Here is a 21,577-nt window from a genome sequence, read left to right on the forward strand (position 1 = left end):
TTATTATGGTTGCAAGACACTTCAGCAACAACCATCAGGAAACTGAAGAAATAAATGTTTATTTACTTACAAGAGCTGGAAATTACACAGTATACCTTGGCCCACATATCAAGGTTGCAAAAAGCTAGGGACAGAGAGAGATGGGGGTACAAACAAGACCAGGGGTTCTGCATTTACTGGGGTTGGGGGTGGAGGGGGGGGGTCTAGGCTTTTGTGGGCTTACTCTTTACGGGTGAATTTAAAACATGAGCGCAGGAACTTAGTGTGTGGAGAAAAGACAAATGGGTCAAATGGTCCCTTACAGAAATCAACCAAGATTTCTAAATCAAAGGAGCCGCAGTGGGGAAAGGTAGCCTGGCTCTTTATCTAGTTGTGTGGTTGGCAATGTGTTTAGTCAGAGTTGTCTTTGAAGTGGATGCCTTGGCAATCAAAGCTTAAGACTGGCACTTGCTTTTTGAAAGAAAGAAAAGAAAAGGAAGGAAAGAAGAAGGAAGGAAGGAAGGAAGGAAGGAAGGAAGGAAGGAAGGAAGGAAGGAAGGAAGGAAGGAAGGGAAGGAAGGGAAGGAAGGAAAGGAAGGGAAGGAAGGAAAGGAAGGAAAGGAAGGAAAGGAAGGAAGGAAAGGAAGGAAAGGAAGGAAAGGAAGGAAAGGAAGGAAAGGAAGGAAGGAAAGGAAGGAAAGGAAGGAAAGGAAGGAAAGGAAGGAAAGGAAGGAAGGAAGGAAGGAAAGAGAAAAACTGGGCTTAAGCTACAGCTTTGAGTATCTTCCTTCTTTGCTAGCTCAGCAATACATTTAAAGTTTTTGTTTTGTTTTGAATGAATCTTATCCAACATTTCAGATGTTTTATACCATTAGAAGGGTTCCTCAGGGGATGTAGTCTGCCATATTGTCAGAAACAGATGTCCCTATATACTGCCTTTATAGATCATCAACAGTAACAGTTTTATAAATGAAAAGAATAGTGACATATTTACCACCTGAGGCCACAAAAGGGGGAAACCTGAGACAAAGCCTTGGATTAGATGTGTATCCTACCAATTCATTTTTGCATTTATTAGAAATCTAGAGCCCAACTTGAGTGTCTGTTGGAGTCTACAAGTCTAAGCCTCATTTAAATTAGTGAAAGACAACCTAAATATTTAAGAGTTGAGGACAGATCTAAAAATTTTGGGGTCCTGCATCTACATTTTTTTCTCATCCCATTAGTAAAAAAGGAGAAATTGTATTTCTAACCTGCCCCTTTTTCATGGCAAAAGCAGGAAGAAATAGGAAAAAGGAACTAAGGGTTGATAACTTACCAGTGCCAACCTTGTGCTATAAATGACCTCTTGTCTGTATTAATTCCATGAGCTACATATAACTATCCTCATTTCACAAATAAATAAAGTGAAACTCAGAGTTCATACAGGTAAGCTTTAGTCTGCCAGTTCAAACCAAAGGGTTCAAGTGACCCATTGGCCAAAACTCATCATTTTTCCACTACACAAATTGCATTCAGAAAGGTAACAATTTAGAAGTTCAACTCTGATATTCCACTTGGTTATTCATGGCCGTAGTTCTGCATAACCTAAAGAAAAGCCAAAGTCAAATTTCTTGAAAAACAATCTACACTCAATCATTCATCTAACCCACTATATTCTTACTGCTGCTCGAACTGGAATAGCTCAAGGTCATCAATGGCTTCTATATTGCTCAATTCAGTGGCCACCTTACCTTTACTTCATCTCTTGCTCTAAAACTTGGTATCAATGATGCTCCTTTTGAAATCCCTTATGAAACCTCTCTCTCATTTTCCATCATGGCTCCTCTGCCTTTCTTCCATGACTATTCCAGTTTTCTTGTGAAATCTTTTTTTATATAGCTCCCCTTCAATGTTTCCTCTGCTATCATAAGTATTCTACTCTTTTCATTCTATAAATTTCCTAGGCAATATCATATTCTTACATTTATTTATTCTTACATATTTACATTTATTTATTCTTACATTTATATAACAATTATTATGCTAATGGCTCAACTTTTGACAGTTGTTTGCTGAATGCCTATCATGTGCTAGCCATACTCAGTGATAAATAAAACAGGATTCCTGATGGATGATCTTACAGGCTTGGTCTGCAGCCTAGTTATTTCTCACGAACACCAGAACGATGGACATCTGCACCTTAATGTTCCATAGGTACCTTAAACTCAACATATCCCCATATCCTTTCTTCCATTCCTTATTATTTTAATAGGTGTTATATAAAATATGCCTAAGGTAACCACCTGGCCTCCATTATTGGTCTGTTTTACTTTCTAAATCTAAAATTTGACGATTTTCCATCACCACTGCCAAATAGCTGGTTTAATAGCTAGTTTAGGGCTCACCTGGATTATTCACAGCCTACCACTCTCCACTTCCAACATTCTCCATAATCCATTCTTTATAGTTGAAAACAAACTTACTTTCAAGAAGGCAAGTCTGATTATATCAACTCCACAAGCCCTATCCTGCTTAAAATTCTTCAGGGGCTCCTAGTTGCCCTCAGTGAAAGCACTTAAACCCTTTAACAAGACTTCCCAGGCACTGCTTAAATAGGACCCTGGCTCAGGGCACCTGGGTGGCTCAGTCTGCTATGTGTCCGACTCTTGATCTCGGCTCAGGTCATGATCTCATGGTTCGTGAGTGTAAGCCTCATGTTGGGCTCTGTGCTGACAACGTGGAACCTGTTGGGATTCCCTCTCTCCCCCATTCTCTCTACCCCTCCCCTGCTTGCACATGCACACACGCCCTCTCTCAAAATAAACAAACAAACATCAAAAAAAGAAAAAAGACTCTGGCTCATTTCTCCAGCTTAGTATTTTACTACTCCAACCTACGCTCTGCTCCAAATGAACTTCTATACATATTCTCTTTCATTTTCAGACTTCTCTATATTTTCTCTTTTCACTCTCTCTTTGCCTGGTCCACCGTCATCACATTTTTATGAGTGAAAGAGATCGCTTCACCAACCAATGAACTTAGGTGTTAGATCCTGTCCCATGTGTTCCTACTCTTTTCTGTGTTGATCCCGATCAGAGCACTCATCAGTCTCATATAGAGTCTAAGCGCTTGTGAAGGCAGGGACTGTGTTTGATTTTTTCACTTTTATAACTCCAGTGCCTGGCACACAGTATACATTTTTCAAATACATTTAAATGACTAAATCTCAACTCAAAGAGGAAGAAAAAAAGGAATTCATTTGCAAACTTTTTCAATTTTCTAATTTAATAGAAATAACCAAAACAATGTGGCTTTCAAACAAGGCTTTAAACTAATCTAATACAACTTCTACAACACATTCCAGAGCATTAGAACAAGAAATATTTACAGGCAGCTAATGTATTAAATAACCATGAAAAAGAAAATCTTGCTTTTAATACACACCAGCAAAAAACACAGGAACGGAACAATTAGAAACTGCAACCTTGTTTTAAAAAATTAAATATGATTATTTAGAGAATACAATACCACAGAAACAGCACTTTTTCTTTAAGAATCATATTGAAGGGTAGTTAGTTATGTGCAAAAATAATAGTAGTTATAGTAGTAGTAATAATAATAATAATGAGGGGAGGAGACCAGTTGAAATACTGGAAGCAAGGAACTAGTAAGGCTGTGATTTTAACCCTTTCGTGTGTATGTCTACATAGAAAATTAACAGGCTTTCAGATTGCACATACCGTTTTTATAGGCTTATATACATGTTTCACTGTGATTTAAAACATAGTAAATGCCTACATTTTTCAGACCAGGAGCAGACAAGCACTTCCTTCTTAAGACTGGAAATTAGGCCACACCTGAAAGGGCATATTGCAGTGGCACTTACAAAATCATCTCAGTGCCTTCCCACATACGAATTTGGTGAACTTAAAAGAACAGCATTTTTAACTTTAAAGATTACTTGCTAGAAAAGGGCCAAACTTAATTTTGTACATTTTGTAGTATGATCGTGACAAATATATCCAAATTGACTGTTTTTGAAGATAACTTTCTCAGCTACAATAAAAAATATATAAAAGACCACGGAGGCAAACACAAGGAACTAAGATGAAAGATCTGCTTTACATGCATTTTGGCCCAAGTAAAAGAAACCATTATATCCAAGAGTACATGTTGAAATCTGAAATGTCTATGTAAACTGTGGCATATAAATTTTTTTTTCTTAAAAAAGTACCTTCAATTTTTTTTTTACTCAAATACCTACTTTTAAAAAAATATGCAACTTTCCCCAATTTTTAAAATAAAATGCCACAATATATTGTCGTAAGCTCCAGCATACATTTAAATTTCTTACTTTTTAAAAGATAGACTGGGTGATATGCATACAAACTTTCCTATAAAATCACCATCCGGGAGAGGACTATGACATGCCTATCAGGCAACAGACTTAAAGCAGTGTTATTGCTTTATCGAGGAGGAGAGAACTGAGAGAAAAAGAAAAAGAAAGCATCAAGGTTCAGTTCAAGATTAAACTGATACACTTTGAAAACCTTGGATCATCTTCAGCAGATTATTAATACAGACGGTATGAATTAAGAATTTGATTGTTTTGATTAGGAGAGTTGGGGTGGGTGGATTTTATAAAACTACTCACCGATCCGATGCGGAGTATGCAAATAAGCAGTGCTGACTTCAACAAGAAATGAGATTTTTATACTTCCTGTGTTTTATATGAGGGGGAATGGGTAAGGGACTTAAAAGGCCAAGGGAGAGAGGGCCACAGCATCTACTCCCATTGTGGATACTAAGAGATTATTGAATAAAGATAGTAGGCCAAAATCCAAGGGCACAGTCAGAAGACCTAAATCTACTGGCTTATTAACACTAATCACTAATAATTACATGGCAGGATACCTGCTGAGGTAATTGATAAATCTACAATTTGCACACTATAAACCTTTTGCTTCTATTTAAAAGCATTATTTCTTTGGATTAACTAAAAACCTCAAAAACTGTTACAACAAAAAGAATTAACTGACTTTAATATTATTTAAAATTCTCTTATATAAGACATAGAAATCAGAAAGTACCTTGTTGATTCCAAAAAGAATAATTTCAACAGGGGATCCAATACCTTATCATCTCTGTGGTAATGATCTGTGGTAATATAGAGCATGACCTACAACTTAACCATACTTTGGAACACGTACATGTTTCACCTTGCAAAACAATTCCTTTACTCAGTGAATCAGCTGAGCCAAATGCTAAAAAAAAATAAAATAAATAAAATAAATAAAAAATAATGCAAAGTTAGGCCAGCAGAACAGACTGAGGAACACTTTATTCTTAGTGTTCTGATGGGAGACGGGAACTCAGGTATTGCAAAACTTTGCAATCTTTTTTAAGGAAACATTTAACATCTCTAAATCTAAAGTACTGTTTTTTAACAAAGGATAACAAATGCAAAGAGTATCAAAACAAACTGCCTTCAGGAACTGATATTCAATGTTTACTTTTTTGAGACATAAATTAATAGAAAAACATGTAAGATATCTGAATGTCAATGTGAGTTTTTATACTTTTTAACAGTTATATTAGTGGCTGAACAAATCAGTTAGGAACACAGAGATCAACGTACAAGAAAAAAATTTCAGTGAAATCTAAACTGAACACCTTCATTTAAACGGTGGTTTGCTGACAGTTATTTACTTAATAGTAAATCCTCAGTAGTATGAATTGCCTTCCATTAACAGAAGTGGAGCCTATTAAATGCTGACAGTAAAGTGGCTTTTTAAAAACCAATCTTAAAAAACACAAAAAACAAAAATTCCACGTAACATGAAAAAACTTCAAAGGGAACACGTTATCTTTTAAGGCCCCAAATATCAAGAAATAAATATTTAAACTTTAGTTTCTCCTCCATTGGTAGAACCTATATAAAAGACTTATCTAAGAATCATGAAAAGGATTCATCTGAAGGGCAAGTATAAAATACTAGAAATCAATGGATGGACAAAAGGAAGTTATACTGCTACTCATCACTTTCCAAAACTGTGCCCTTAGATACGTCTCCTGATAAACTGAAATCATAAATGCTGTGGGAAAGAGGGAAATGCACATAAATAAAGCATTTTTAAACAATTCTCCCTTATAAGACAGTTCTTCTTAAGAACCTGAAATTTGAGTAAAATGATAAAACAGTTCGGTGTAGGTTCTAAAGCCTAACTTCTAACAAAACTGAAAGAGAAGCTAAAAGGAAGCCACAGAATGAAGTAAATCAACAGCAGTATTAAATCAATACTGCTTAAATACACCATCAGAAGGCCTGAATAATATCCATGTTTACCCCCAACATTTGTTAAGAAAAGAAAAACAACCCAAAGGAATTTGTATAATAATTTCTTTAGAGCACTTTATTTGATTCAATATGCACTAAAAAATATTTACCTCTTAGACAGTTATGTCAAATAATTTTTACTGAGTAGTCTACTGTCTGAACTGCATAAGCTGAATTTTTAAAAAGGCAAATGATTTGCCACAAATCTGCTGACGTCTGAAAAATATCTAATGGCAAGTCTTCTATTTTGGTCACTTTATATTCTAAGGTGTCCATACAAAAGTAGGACTAACTTTTTTAATCCAACAAAAGAGAAGCCCATACACAGTCTAGAACACACATCTTGGATCTGAGCATCACAAATGAAGAGAAGAAAAACAAAACCGAGCCAAGGTGGTTTATCTGCCTCGGGTGCTGAACGCAGGGTAGTAAAGGTGGGTTTACTCCAGTAACCATTCAAGTGGGGATTGGCTCATTTTCAGGATTTACTTACAGGCCTCTTCTAAGTCCGTTAAGCCCCCAGTCCATGCAAATGTCCCACTTGGTGGACAGATGAGTAATCTAACCCCACCGGGTTTATTTCAATAGTTTGATATTTAATAATAAGCTGCTTCTGAAGATTTTCTGAGAAGTCTGTTCTCTATTAAAATAAGATAGAACCTCAAAATATGAATGTGAACATTAGAAATAGACAGCATATATTACAAATCCATTCTTGATAGGAACATTAGTAAGAATACACATTAGCTTAAAAAACAGGCTCAGCAAATGTTGCTGATCTGCCAGAAGTTTTAGTTCACTATTTACAAATAAGACAAAGTGAAATACAGAAAATTTTACACATTTGGTAGTTGACAGATTACTGTTTGCCAATAGTGGTCTATCAGAAAACTGATACGAAGGAAGACTGGGTAAGAGCCAGTTGTCACCTTCTCAAGCAAATTTAAATGAAAACTACATTAATTTTGAAACAAACATTCCACCTTTGATGGGAGTAACTGTACGATCGGATGATCCGACTGGGAAGTGCAATTCTGTGGAAGGGTTTTTCTGGAAATGACTACCACGTGATCAGCCACTGAAAAGTTACCATATTTATTTCAGCAGACCATTAAAACTGATTAAATGATGATCGATGATGTTTCCTAGACTCTAAGTATAAATAGAAAATAAAACTGCTGTTGAGTTCTTTAAACCAATATAAAAACTAAGGCCCAACAGCATCAAAGTGAGAACAAATATAATGGCATGATTCAATGCACATCTGCACTGACATCAAAGTGGAATCTGAGTAACTTTGATTTTAATTAGAAAACAAACCAGTATGTACGTGTGTGGAAGGGGAGCATGAAAGTTGTTTTTAATGACTGTATGCTCTTGTCCAAACAGACACGAGCAACAGGACCATCAAGTATTTACTTGTACACCCAGTATCCTGCACCAATCAATAGCACATGATGACCAGTATCTACCATTCTAAAGAACCACCCTCTTTAGTAACAGAAATCTTCAAATCATTTTGCTTTTCCTTTTTGTTTTTCTTTTGAAATTGCAAATAGAGTTGTCTCCCCCCTTTCTTGACAAGAAGTGATTTCTGTCCATTACTTCAATCTAATACTGTGTAAGAGCTATCAGCTTCTTCAAGGAGGTGCCCACTGTAGGCAGGATATTCCAGCAACACTTAAATAAAAGGGTTTTTTCTTTTTTTTTTTTCCTTAAAACAATTAGTTAAGTTCATGTCATTTTACTTTATATGTACTGGTCTCTCATCTGACTTTAGGCGTTTTCTGCGGGGCTGTATAAAGTCTTCATCAGAGTCCTCAGTTACCTCACCATCATCCTCTTCCTGCTCAAACTCTGGCAAAGGTGCGAAGGTCCTGTCTGAGTAGATCTCTGTGAGTTTATCTTCAAAGTACAATGCAACTGCTTTCCCTGCCTGAGCTACTTCTGAATCAGCCTGCAAGCAAAAGATAGGAATATTCACCTATTGGTAATGCATATTCCTTCACCAAGTTTGCATGGTCTGAAAAGCTTACCTTCAAATTAATCTCTTGTGTTTCTGCATAAACTTGAACAACTTTCATCATCTAAAAAGGATACCAGAGTCAAAAAAAAAAAAGGGAAATTATAATCCTTTCTAAAGTTATAAAACTGCATAGGATTGGCGACGAAAGTCAGCCATACTAGGGGGAACAAATTGCTATAACCAGATTAAGTGCTTTCTAAAATACTACAGAACATGGAACCGCTTTCTTTACAAAGTTCTGGTGCTAAAGCTACTGTGAAACCGTAAAAACTGTCTCAAATTCAGAATTAATAAAGTCAATCTGAAATGGACCTGGACCAAATACATCAATGTAATTAAAACCAAAAAACAAGTAATATAAGAAATGTTGCTTTTTAAAAACTGTCAAACCATCAACAAACCACCTATCAGAATTCTATCTGTATGGCAATTTGTTAATCATAAATTATTTAACTATTACTAAAGCAGATAAAATGTATCTTCTTCCTCGAAAGGGTTGCCTACAATTCCCGAAAGCAATTTACTTGAAAATAATCTAGCTGATTAGAAAGACACAAAACTTAGGACTGTATTAATTAAACCTCGAGTAAGGTGTTACTATACTCTCTGTGGTATATTGCTATACTATACTTTTGACCTATAGGGATTTTTTTTTTTTTTTTTTACAAATTTTAAAAAGGTCACCTAGATATTTCCAGAGGCAGCTATGAGTATACTTTAAATGATTCAAGTACTTTTAGTAATAGTCATATGGCACCCAAATTTCATCAGCAATAAAGAAGATACTCTATAATCTTTTGAAAGATGTTGTAGATTCTTATCCAATTCCATTTTTTTCTCCTAGAATAATGAAAATCTTCCTTAACAATAAGAGACCTGATTTTTCCCAAAGAAAACAAAAGTTTCTTTGAGAGAGTCACATATCACAGTTTTTCTCAAGGACGGTTCATCTGTTTCTTCAAAAAAATGTATGACCAACGTTAATGAAAGTCATATTGCTGAGATTAGAAAACTCAACATTATATACTCTGGGCTACAATTCAAGATGAGCCACCAGAGATGAGTTTATGATTTTAGGGTTCTACATCTAATAGATTAACATTATTAACCTACATTAATAATAAAATCAGAGGAACCAGTACAAATGCCCATCCTAAATGTACCCCAAATATAGGTTGTTTATAATCATTTCCCATAAAATACACTTAACTATAAGTATATATTCCTTTCTATACTTGTATATCTCAATTCTCAACTTGTTCAAAAAGGAATATCCACTAATATTCTTAACTTATCTAATTATACACAGTAAACTTTCTTCTTTGGAGCTGTGGATGCAACCAAATTTTACTTCTGATTGCAGCAGAAAAAAATTTTTTGAATCAAATTAGAAAAATCTCTTCCCAGGAAAAATAAAACAACCCCCCAAGACTTTATAATAATCCAAGACTTTATAGTTTGGAAGCTAACATACTTCATTAAACCTTTCACAGTTCTTGAAGATCAAACGGACATCAGCGACAAAGTCATCTGGGTTTTGGTAGTGTTGGGAATGTTTTTTCTGAAGCTTCTTTTTCACGGTGGATAAATCCATTGGTTTCTTTATAATTTTATAGTAGTTTGGTATCTAAACAAACAAATAAATAAGGATAGATGAGGATTCTCCAAAAATGCCAAACAGTTTTATTTAAAAATGCATAGCCTATTGATTTTAGGGGAAAAATATATGTTAATTATTGAGCCAGCTGCTTGCAAATTTTGGGTACAGTGAATGTATTTTTACATCTTTTGCCCCAATCATATATCATAAAAATCAAATCATATTCAGAATATGTGGCAGTCTTAATGGTTAGTGAAGGCCCCAAAGCTCTATCTTTAGTAAGGAGATTTGGAAAGAGAGCAATCAGTAAGGGTAGCCAACAACTCCTATTAAGGACACATCTGGCTCATCAGAATTTTAGGACACCTGAAGAGGTTTTTTTTGTTTGTTTTTTGTTTTTTTTTTTAAATAGGAAAGAAAATTAAAAAGATTACAAAATATATTATGATTATTATTATTAAACATCTTTGAGAGGCTATAACTTTATCACAAAGAACTCTGAACATAAAACGAGAAGGAGAAAAACTGTAAATAACACAATAAAAATTTTATTAACCCTTTAGTGATCATGCCAGGGAGAGTTCTGGCCCCAACTTTTGGCCAAAACTTTGTATCCTTGGGAAACAAGTGAATTTGGAGAAGCTATTTAAACAGTTCATGAAAAGAAGTGTTTGAAAGTTATTTTCTACAGTAACGTTCCTGAACTTGAAGACAAACGTCCTAGTATCAGATGAATACAATTTGCACAAAATATCTTCCTTGTGTCTAGGTATTTGGTGCCTTAAAATTCATTTCTGAGGGGCACCTGACTGGCTCAGTTGGTTACGTGTCCCACTTTGGCTCAGGTCATGATCTCACAGTTCCTGAATTGGAGACCCGTGTGCGGCTCTGTGCTGACAGCTCAGAGCCTGGGGCCTGCTTTGGATTCTGTGTCTCCCTCTGCCCCTCCCCGTCTCTCCCTCTCTCAAAAATAAATTTAAAAACCCTAAAAAAATTTTTTTTAAATAATAAATTCATTTCTGAGCCTACCCAGTTAACAAGTCTAGTATTTAATATTCTATAACAGACCTGGTATTCAATAATATCTTAATTCAACAGATGGTAAGCAAATAAAATGTGTGTAGCATATTCTCATTCCATTTGTGAAGCACTGACCACCCCAGATATTCCTTTAGAGCTTTTATTCCTTACAGTCTCCTTTAAGATAAAGAGCACTGACTTGCAAAATTTCCAGTCTTCCTAATCTTGACTGTTCATAAAAGAGGGCTTATCTTCAAAAGATAAGAGCCACTGTGAAAGATTCAATTTTATAGTTTTATTCAAACTAATATACAGAGGTTATTTTCTCCCCAAGGTACAGAGCCTAGAATCACAGAACTGGAGTTTTAGAAATTTAGTCCAATATTCCCACTGTATGTTTAAAAAAGTAGAGGCAAGGGCGGTTCAGTCAGTTAAGCATCTGACTCTGGCTCAGGTCATGATCTCACGGTTCTTGGGTTCAAGTCCCACATCAGGCTCTGCACTGACCGCTCAGAGCCTGGAGCCTGCTTCAGATTCTGTGTCTCCCTCTCCCTCTCTCTCTCTCTCTCTCCTTCCCCCTGCTTATGCTCACTCTCTAAAAAATTAAAAAAAAAAAAAAAAAAGGTTGAGGCAGAAAATTATGTAATTTCCCCCCAAGTTTGATGACAGAACTGGGAGAAGTCTTCTGACGCTTGATCTAAGATTCTTTCCATCATACCTATATCCCTTTACGTCCATCTTAAAAGTAAAAGAGGACACGGAAATTAAATTCATTAAGTTTTCATGACAGCACACAGAAATTTTAATAAATAAATAAAGTGCAATTTTAACAAGTCTCATATCCATTTAGTGCTAATAAATTTTCATACTGGGGGGTGCCTGGGTGGCTTGGTCAGTTGAGCGAACGACTCTAGATTTTAGCTCGGTCTGTGATTGCAGGGTCGTGGGACTGAACTCCATGTCAGGCTCTGCACTGAGCATGGAGCCTGCTTAAGATTCGCTCTCTCTCCCTCTGCCCCTCTCTCCCACTTGTGCTCTCTCGTTCTCTCAAAATTTCAGGTTAGTACTTACAACATTATCAGGTACTTGCTAAAATCATTCTATAAAGGTATCACATATGTCCTTGGAACATCCAAATGGGGTAAGAAATAATATTAGAAAACTTGAACCTTGGAAGTGTTGAGGAAATTATTCAAGAAGCCTGAGACAAGAAGTTTTAGGGCCAGAGCCCTCATTCTTAAGTCTTACACTGGGCTTCTTCACCAAGGATTTCCTAAAGTAAACAACTCACCGAAGCAGGAACTGGCTCCTGGAATTCAATACTTAATTCATGGCAATAGAGGTAAAGCAGAAGACGTTCACATTTCTGGCCCCAAAAAAGAAAGGAAAACTCATGAAATAGTTTTTCCCCTAATAAGATAGATATTCTTGAGTAAAAGAACTTTATCACTACAAAGTATTATTACAATAAGCTGAACACATATGCCTCCTACCTATTGACTTATCTAACTAAATACACATAACTGAAGCAAACTGTCTTGTTTCCAATTTAGTTTTGAAACTGTCTTCATCTGTTCTACTTTAAATGAATTTATCGAAGATACAGTGGTTTTGTTCTTAGATGAAGACTAAGGTAATTTATTTACTACTGACTATACAAAGGAGTCGTAAAAGCAACATACAATATTTTGTACAAAATTTTATAGATTACCTAGGTAATCTGGAGGTGCACAACCACATTAACTACAGAATCCCTAATAATATATCCAACTTATTTGACACTTACCCTTTGGTCCACGGGACTTAACCCTTGTGCAGTTTTCCCCTTCTTACTATGCTGCAAATTATCACAATCATATTCAACTTCTGGTTTCCCAATATCTCTGCAAAATGTGCATATCCAGTCCCCACTAAAGAGGGAAACAGGCAATTAGTTCATGTAATTTTAACAAAACCCACTCTAGAGAGAAACCAGTTCTCCAGAGTTAAGTCTCCAGCTTGTTTTCTTTCCTTTCTGGTTTTTGAGGGGAAGAGAGCCTCTCTATTCTTATCAGACCTCATAAAGGGAAGTTGTATGAAAAAAGCTTCCCAAAACGTTCCCCAGTCTTTCTTTAACTAATTACTTTCTAGAAAGCTTTATAAAACTGGTATCCCTGCATTTCAAACGGGACCTCTTCCTAGCACAAAGCTGATGATCAGTACCTGTAGCATAAGACTGTCAACCCCAGTATTACCTCACAACGACCCCAATTCATGAATAAGGAAAGAATACAGTTTACGGAATTCCTGGGGTATCCAATACTGTTTTGGCATGTAATAAACATGCCAAAAATAAAATTCTTCTTCTTCATGGCCAGTCAAAAGCCACGAATACACATACAACTCTCTAAGTGCAAGCACACATAGGTATATGTACCTCTTACCTTTTAAAACCTGCTCAGTCTATAGTTTGTTTACATCAGGATTTCCATCAAACCATAAATTCCAAAAGGATTCACTCCCAATAATTCTCCCCTTCTCTCCCCCACCATAAATAAATTTTAAGTCTAGAGATTGTACTGGTCTGTGCCAACAGTTCCAATTCTTTCCAAAGCATCAGCCTTTGAGAGAAAGCATCCAGTGGCAAAATTCTAACATTCCGGTAGATGTTACTACTCAAAGGGAAGAAAAATATAAAATGACTTAATTATAACACCAAAATGCCAATGCTTTCCTTTTATAAAAGAGCAAAGTAAAAGAAGGCCCTTATTACATCTCTGGCAAATGACTATACCTCCTAAGACTTAGGTAAGAATTAAGATTCTTCAGAAAAATATTCCCGCACTGTTTATACATATCCACCACTTTTCTAATCCAAAGGTTGAAATTTTCAAAACAGGTAGTATTTATTCAACTAAAATCATTGCTTCTAAGGAATCTGAGAGGAAATGTGAATGTTGTATCTACAGGCAGAAAAAAAGCTGAGCTTTCTCAAGAACATTATTGTCACTTAAAAGGAAATCTGGGGGTAAAGGTTTGAGAAGGGAGAAAGCGGTCTCTGAAATCAGCTGGAGACAAATATGGCTTGAGCACAACTTGTTAACTGGAAGGGATGAAAAAGAGCTCTTCGAATCCCCACTCTACCACTTAAGAAATGAAACTAATCCATGAAAATCTGTGAACCTTGCAAGCTAAATTAGTTCACTACAGAATTAAGACCAGTCCACAAATTTTGTAACCCAACCCAGCACGTTTGTCCCACTGTGTTAGCTAGTAACACCAGCCTGCCTTGAATGCTCACCAATGAATGTTTTAATGCTTGAAACCAGATATAGAGCTGCCAGGGGGTCAAAGAGTATGAGGACAATGCTCATATTTCCCCCAATCTTTATTTATCTTCATCCCAAGTTCTTCTCTTCTAAATAAGGAATTCAGTAACTCTCCATTCCAAAGTTCATGACTGGAAGACATTCCAGCTAAATGACAGAAGGAAAAGTCTGAGAAATCTGCACATAATGCTTTGGGCTGGCACTACCAACTACCTGCTTCTGTGGTCAAGAGGAAGACAGAACTAAAAAACTCAAGGTGTTGAAGGTGTTTTTACAAAGTACTTGTTTTTTCTTTCAAATGCCTTTTGAGAGCTTTCAAACATTAGAAAAGGAAGTTCTGGGTAAAGATCCAATAGAGCTGCCTCTAACTAAATAGTATTCTTAAATGAAATTATTGTAGACCCTGTTAAGACTGATTCCAATAGATAAAAAAATTCAGCTTCAACAGGAAATCAACTAACTTCTCCAACATCCCAGACCCCTACCTCTCATAATTTAGAGTTTTATCTACTTCACTTATGCCAAGTACAAACTGAAGGCCAGGAAACAGTCTATTTTTTATCACACTATTTACATCTTGGACATTTTACCATTCAGCTGTTAGTTTCTCTAGAAGGTAATACCAAAGGAGTAACAGGCCCCTGTTTTACAGAAATACTGTGTATTGCTTAGGAAGCCCATCTGCATGAAGAACTTTCTGGTTTTTAGCTTTCAGCTTATATAAACAAGAACAAAAAAAAGTCAAGTATTTCACTGGTACCTTGGAAAGCTAAGAAGTGTTGGAACATGACAAGTTAGATGAAAGACCTTTGGACATTTTTCACAGCACAAGAGATCCCCTCCATTTTGGCAGACAGCACACCAGTCTTCATTTGGGTCATCGTCTTTGCTGTTGCCATCTCCTCCAATCCTTGCCGACCTGTGTACGAGGCTTCGAATCGGGGACTTTCCATTAACAAGGCTGCTGAGCCCTGACTGTTTGCAGCTTTCATTTGTATCTGCAGGTTCAGTTTTCACATGGTTTTCCAGGCTTGCTAATGCATCCAACTCACTCTCTAGATGCAGGTTGGTTGAGAGAGGTGGTGTCAAGCTACTCTCGGGACTGCTCAACTAAAACAAAACAAGGACAAATTCTTGAAGAATCTTTTTTTTTTTTCTTTTTTTTTAAGTTGGCTTCATGTCCAGCGTGGAGTCCAACATGGGGCTTGAACTCATGACCGTGAGATCAAGACCGGAGGCTCAACTGAATAAGCCACCCAGGCGCCCCTCTTAAAGAATCATTTAATCCTTATTGTATGCAGTATGTGCGTGTAACTTAAAAGTCATGGCAATACACACACATATACACTGACATAATTTAAAATGAATTTGGAAATGGCATTATGACATAAAAGAATGATAAACCCCAAATTATTTAGGCATGTTAATTTATGATTTTATAGAATACTCTCTAATATTGGTTCACGTGGATAATAAGAAAATTAATTAAGCTGCTAAGCACATTGACTGGAAAGAGAACATAGGATTATACTTTTCCTACAAAGAGCTGACTTTGATACCCTATTTTCACATAAGACTCTGTTGCATATCTTCCAAGAAATGTTACTCTGCCTACTTATCATTTTACTAAAGTTGGAAGATTCTGATAATTGTAAAAGAAATCTTTCACCACCCTTTTGCACCCGGTTTTCTGGGGGCATTTTCCAAGTCAGGTATTGGATGAAGGCCTAACTTTAAATCCCTTTGCTCTCTAAATATACAAATGCTGTGTTAAATAAATATGCTAATCCTCCTACTTGAAATTTCTATGTGCCAACTGTGTAGAAAATGACACTTAAGCCTGGGCAGGAAGAAAAGCCAAGACCAATATTTGGGCGCGTGTATGTTTGTGAGGTGGCCTTCCTTCGTTCTATATTATACATTTAATAAAATGTTCTATCTGAAAAACTCTACACTAGCTAATAAATTCATAAACCAAAAGCAATCTTCCCATCACAAAACTCTTTGATCATTAAACTTCTTTCACGTCAGCAGTCTTAATCCTGAGCTGACAGATCCAGGAAAACAGTCAAGGATCTTTTGTGGCCTGAGACTCAGTGTGACTACTGAGATGATTATTAATAAAGTCAGAACAATACAGAACCCGATTTAGAATCATGGCAAAAATACTAACCAATTACACACTAAAAGATCATTTCAAATGAGTCCTTAATACAATTAAATCTTTTGTGACACATTATAGCAGACACTGCGATTAAAAACTTGGGTTACAAGCATAAATATTCAAAACTAAACAACATGCAGAGTCTAAAATGCAGAGACGGAAGAACCCGTGCAGTGGCCTCCTTAGATCCCTGACGGACCCCAATGGGAGCTTACCATGCATGCACTCCTCCTGCCATCCTCTGTCTTTTCCTGTTTCACAGCTCCTGAAAAGCTACATATTTCATCTTCAGTCCCAGGTTCCTGCTTGACCTTTACTTGATCAGACTTGAAGCTAAGACTTGTCTTCTCTGCAGTTCTTCCTGATGACCCACAGCTAATAAAAAACAAAAAATGTCACCTATGTTTGATTGTATAATGTATATAAAACCAATTCTATGAAAAGTAATGCTCATTAAAGTGAAAATGATAGACAATGTATTTCTAGAAGATAAGGATACTCATAATGCAAGTAAGAGAAGTATGATATAAGCTTAGCCTCAAATTCTTTAAAAACATAGATCAAACTATGAAAAGACCTCATAGTTTGGTGTGAGACACTTATGCTAAATCATTTAAGAAGTCTAGTAAATAACAATTTTCCCAGGCTAGTTAATATGGAATATCAGTGATTGCTTTTCTTTATAAAAGCAGTTTTGGGGCACCTGGTTGGCTGAGTCGGTTGAGCATCTGACTTCAGCTCAGGTCACAGTTTGTAAGTTCAAGCCCTACATCAGGCTGTCTGTCAGTGCAGAGCCCACTTCGGATCCTCCGTCCTCCTCTCTCTCTCTGCCCCTCCCCTGCTCACGCTCTCTCTCAAAAATAAATAAAACATTAAAAAATAATAATAAAAGCATTTTCAATTCTTCTCTGCCCCCAAACATCTATAGAAAACAGCATTAATAACAGTGGTTCATAAAGCCTCCTCAAAGGAAACTCTATTTTAGCTTTTGAGGGCAGGAAATTGGAAGAAGGGTTTAACAAGTAGTCAACAACCCAGAATACCCTTTTTTGAATCAACAAAATGATAGGCTAAGAGGACAGGTATATGACTAATTGGTTCTATCTAAACCACAAAAACCACTGGCAAGAGAAGTGAGAAGAAACTGGTAAGACCGTACTGCTACTGAGAATGAACACCTTTTTCAATCTGTACTTTCCTCTAAAAGTACTGATTATTTAAAGCATAATTAAAAAGTCAAGCAAGTATTTTAATAGCACCCGTCTTCAGAATGCGCGCGCACGCACACACACACATCCAAATAAGATAAACCTTCAGGGGTACCTGGGTGGCTCTGTTGGTTACGTGGCCAACTCTTGGTTTAGGCTCAGGTCATGATCTCACAGATTCTTGAGTTAGAGCCCCATGGAGGCCCTCCCTCCCTGTCTGCCCCTCCCTCACTTGTGCTATCTCTGTCTCTCTCAAAATAAAAAAATGTTTTAAAAAGTTTATTTAAGAAAGTAATTCATGTATCTTAAGTCTTTCTTACATTGCACTAAATTATTCAAACTAAAAATCAGTCAACATTTATTCTATTTTATGTTAATACACCCCACACACCAGCCCCATTTCTTAAACCTGTCCACCAAAAAGGCATAAGAAACAATTTAAGTAGCAATGAGTGCCCCTAATGTCCAGAAGACTGTCTCCAAGCACTATTTCCTTATTAACACAACCAAGATTTCTTAAAGATATGGAGATCAGTAGGCCTGAGGCAGGAAATCTATAAGACAAACCTGGAACATCATTTCGAACAGGAGTAAGGAAGTTTTCAAAGACTACTGGGGTTATACCAAAGGACTAAGGAGCCAAACAGCCAAACAGGGAATAATTTAACCCAATAAAAATAACATCTATAATAGTTTAGAACATGTAAAATGTTGAAATTTATGAGTTCATAAAGGTAATAATAAAAAATCTCATTGGTCACTGTTGGAAGGTGCTGGGAACCAACTCATTATTATGACAGAAAAATTTTCTTTACAGAAATAGATTACACCAGTAAACAAAAAGAAAGAACACATTAATTAAAATATCATTATTTTCAACCAGTAAAAAAAAAAAAAAAAATAGCTAGGCAATGATCATTAATGGTTGCTGTCACAGAATCAACCAAACAGAATCAACCAAACATTACGTGCCCTGACGGAAGTACTCAACACCACCAATGAAGTATTCTTCCAACCCAGCCTTCCCCCAAATCAAACCTAAATCTGACCAAATCTCCTCATCAAAATTATTAATACAGAGGGGAAAAAACAGCAAGTAGTGTATTTAAATGACAAGGTGGGGAAAACTCTGTTTTGAGAAACAATATGTTTCTTCAACATACAATCTGATTTTGACCTCAACGTATCTGCGGATGGCAATGTACATACAGCTTATTTTAATGCAATTTAAAGAAACCATTTATTAAAAAGGGATGAGAAAAATTGGGAAATCTGTAACTCGATCTCTACTGATGTTAAAGAATTAGCTAATAAATTTTTCTTAGGTGCAAAAATTGTTGTGTGGTTATAAATTTTTTAAATTCTTCAAATGATATACATTGAAACAGTCCAAGTAAAATGATAAGATGTCTGAGGTTTGTTTCAAAATAATTCAGAGTAGGGGGAAATGTATGGGAGTACAGAAGAAATAAAAATGATCATAACTTGGTAACTGGTGAAGCTGACTGATAAGCATAGGATTTCGACGTAATATTCTTATTAAAATACATGTTTAAAATTTTTCTTTATAAAAAAGGGAAAAAAAAAAACCCACCAACAATGTTAAAACTCACCTGCCTCGACTGCCAGTACTAGAGGTACTAGGGGGTCTCACAGGTGTGTGAGAATTGGATAAACCTGGAAAATAATACATAAAATGATTATCAATGCAGGGAAGAATATTCAGAATTCTACCTACTAGTTACAGAATTAAAGATTACTATGATGCAATTTAGCAATTCTTAGAATTCAGGCCTAGCCTTAACCTCAAAATCAGGGATGGCATGTGTAACCCTTGGCATGTTTCAACCAATTTCTGTCAGCTGAGCCCAGACATGATTCTCAGAATTCCCCTCAGAGCAAGTCTATCCAATCAATGAAAACTACCACCACATCAAGAGAAAGCTATTTACCATCCAACTCCAAGTCATCTGGTAAATATCTTTCTTAGATTCCTGATAGTTACTCCTTCTTTATAAGTCCTGGAATAATTATATTACACCTTAAAAATTCTACCACTCAGAAATTGTATTAATGATGCATCTTATGAAAAACTCACATTTAAACTTGAACTATCTTTACTCCAGAAATAATGAGGTGGTCTGTTTCTATTTCAGTAAGAAATAATGTTTAATTTAAACCAAGAAAATATACTCTGTAACCACTTCTGCACTGTCAATCCATTTAGATTTGCTTTAATTATTCATTCCTTCATGACAAACAAGGTTAATAAAACAACTGGGATTTTGGAAGAGATCTGTACCCTCACAGACTTGATTAGTCACAACGTGAACAGTTTCCAATAAAATTTAAGTTTTTATTTTAAAATTGCAATTTGAAAATTCATTTGCCTTTCCTCAATCCTTGTTTTGTTCTTTAATTTCCATTTTTCATTACCTTACAAGTTTTAAATTGAGGGTGAAACCAAAGAACTCTCCAACTGACCATCTGTATCATAAAATATAAGACATGGCAAGTAACTGCATCTACAAATCCAGCAGAGGACGTGAATACAGTTCTGAACAGTGTATGTTACAGGTATATACTACTTTAGTTGAAAACCATCAACAGAATTTGAAGAAAAATAAGTACAGCAATCAGGGAAAAAAATATGATATGATACTATGATGGTCAGTTTTATGTCAACTTGGCTAGAATATAACTACCCAGTTGTTTGACCAAACACCAGTCTAGATGTTGCTGTAAAGGTGTTTTTAGATGTGATTAACATTTTAATCAGTAGATTCTGTCTCAGCAAATCAACCTCCACAATTTGGATGGGTCTCATCCTATCACTGGAAGAACTAAGAGAAAAGACTAGGGTACCCAGAGGAAGAAGGAATTTTGCCTCCAAACTCTAGACTGTAACATCAACTTTCCCTTGGGTCTCCAGCCTGCCAACCTGCCCAATGGCTTGCCAGTCCTTACAGTCATGTGAGCCAATTCCTTAAAATCTCCCTCTACATACACATACACACACACACACACACCTCTCTTATTGGTTCTGTTTTCCTGGAAAATCCTAATACATACACAGCTGACCCTTAAAACAATGTGAGAGTTATAGGCATTGACACCGCCCCCCCACCCAGTGCAGTTAAAAATTGCATATAACTTTTGACTCCCTAAAAACTTAACTACTAACAGCCTACTGTTGACCAGAAGCCTTACCAATAACATAAACAGTCAACACGTATTTTGCATGTTACATATATTATATTCTGTTTTCTCACAATAAAGTAAGCTAGAGAAAAGATGTTATCAAGAAAATCATAAGGGGGGGCACCTGGGTGGCTCAGTCGGTTAAGTGTCCGACTCAGGTCATGATCTCACGGTTCATGGGTTCGAGCCCCATGTTGGGCTCTGTGCTGACAGCTCAGAGCCTGGAGCCTGCTTCGGATTCTGTGTCTCCCTCTCTCTCTGTTTCTCCCCTGCTCTCACTCTCTCTCTCACTCTCTCAAAAATAAATAAAGATTAAAAAAAAAAAAAATCATAAGGAAGAGAAAATACATTTATAGTACTGCATTCACTGAAAAAACTCCACATATTAAGTGGACCCGTGCAGTTCAAACCTGTTTTCAAAGGTCAACTATAATGACAGATAGCTTTTTACAGTGTTAAAGAAATGAGGCAGGGCCTCTGATGGCTTACCTGATGATCCTGGAGACAGGGCAGAAGGTCCTGGGGAGGGATTCATGGTGCTTGTAGGCTGTGGGGGTAGGTGACTGCCTGAGATGTATCTACTTAGTAGATTATCTAAACTACTTGAACCAGCATCTTCCAACTAAAGAAAAAGAATGAAATGAGAAATTTGCTTTGATTAAAGCAGAGGAGAAACTATTAATTTCATTAGTCTAATCCTTTATGTTCACAATTTACTAACAGATTATTGTATTAAACTTGGCGTAATTGTT

General features: G+C 36.2%; 1 protein-coding gene across 3 annotated transcripts in view; it reads right to left on the minus strand.

The window, feature by feature from the left end:
- Positions 1-3,225: 3,225 nt before the first annotated feature.
- TRIM33 (tripartite motif containing 33) overlaps positions 3,226-21,577 on the minus strand; it is a 129,950-nt gene continuing 111,598 nt past the window's right edge. Inside the window, exons 12-20 of one of the 3 annotated variants that reach the window (XM_015066167.3) lie at positions 21,315-21,447; positions 19,238-19,301; positions 16,632-16,791; positions 15,013-15,362; positions 12,731-12,854; positions 12,236-12,310; positions 9,799-9,951; positions 8,335-8,385; positions 3,226-8,255 (exon numbers count right to left, since the gene is read on the minus strand). In XM_015066167.3, coding sequence (XP_014921653.2) covers positions 8,043-8,255; positions 8,335-8,385; positions 9,799-9,951; positions 12,236-12,310; positions 12,731-12,854; positions 15,013-15,362; positions 16,632-16,791; positions 19,238-19,301; positions 21,315-21,447 — 1,323 coding nt within the window. In that variant the 3' untranslated portion in view covers positions 3,226-8,042. The other 2 variants (XM_027058285.2, XM_053214636.1) reach the window with 2 other exon arrangements.

Source organism: Acinonyx jubatus, chromosome C1 (genome assembly GCF_027475565.1).
Source record: "Acinonyx jubatus isolate Ajub_Pintada_27869175 chromosome C1, VMU_Ajub_asm_v1.0, whole genome shotgun sequence".
Classification (NCBI taxonomy): domain Eukaryota; kingdom Metazoa; phylum Chordata; class Mammalia; order Carnivora; family Felidae; genus Acinonyx; species Acinonyx jubatus.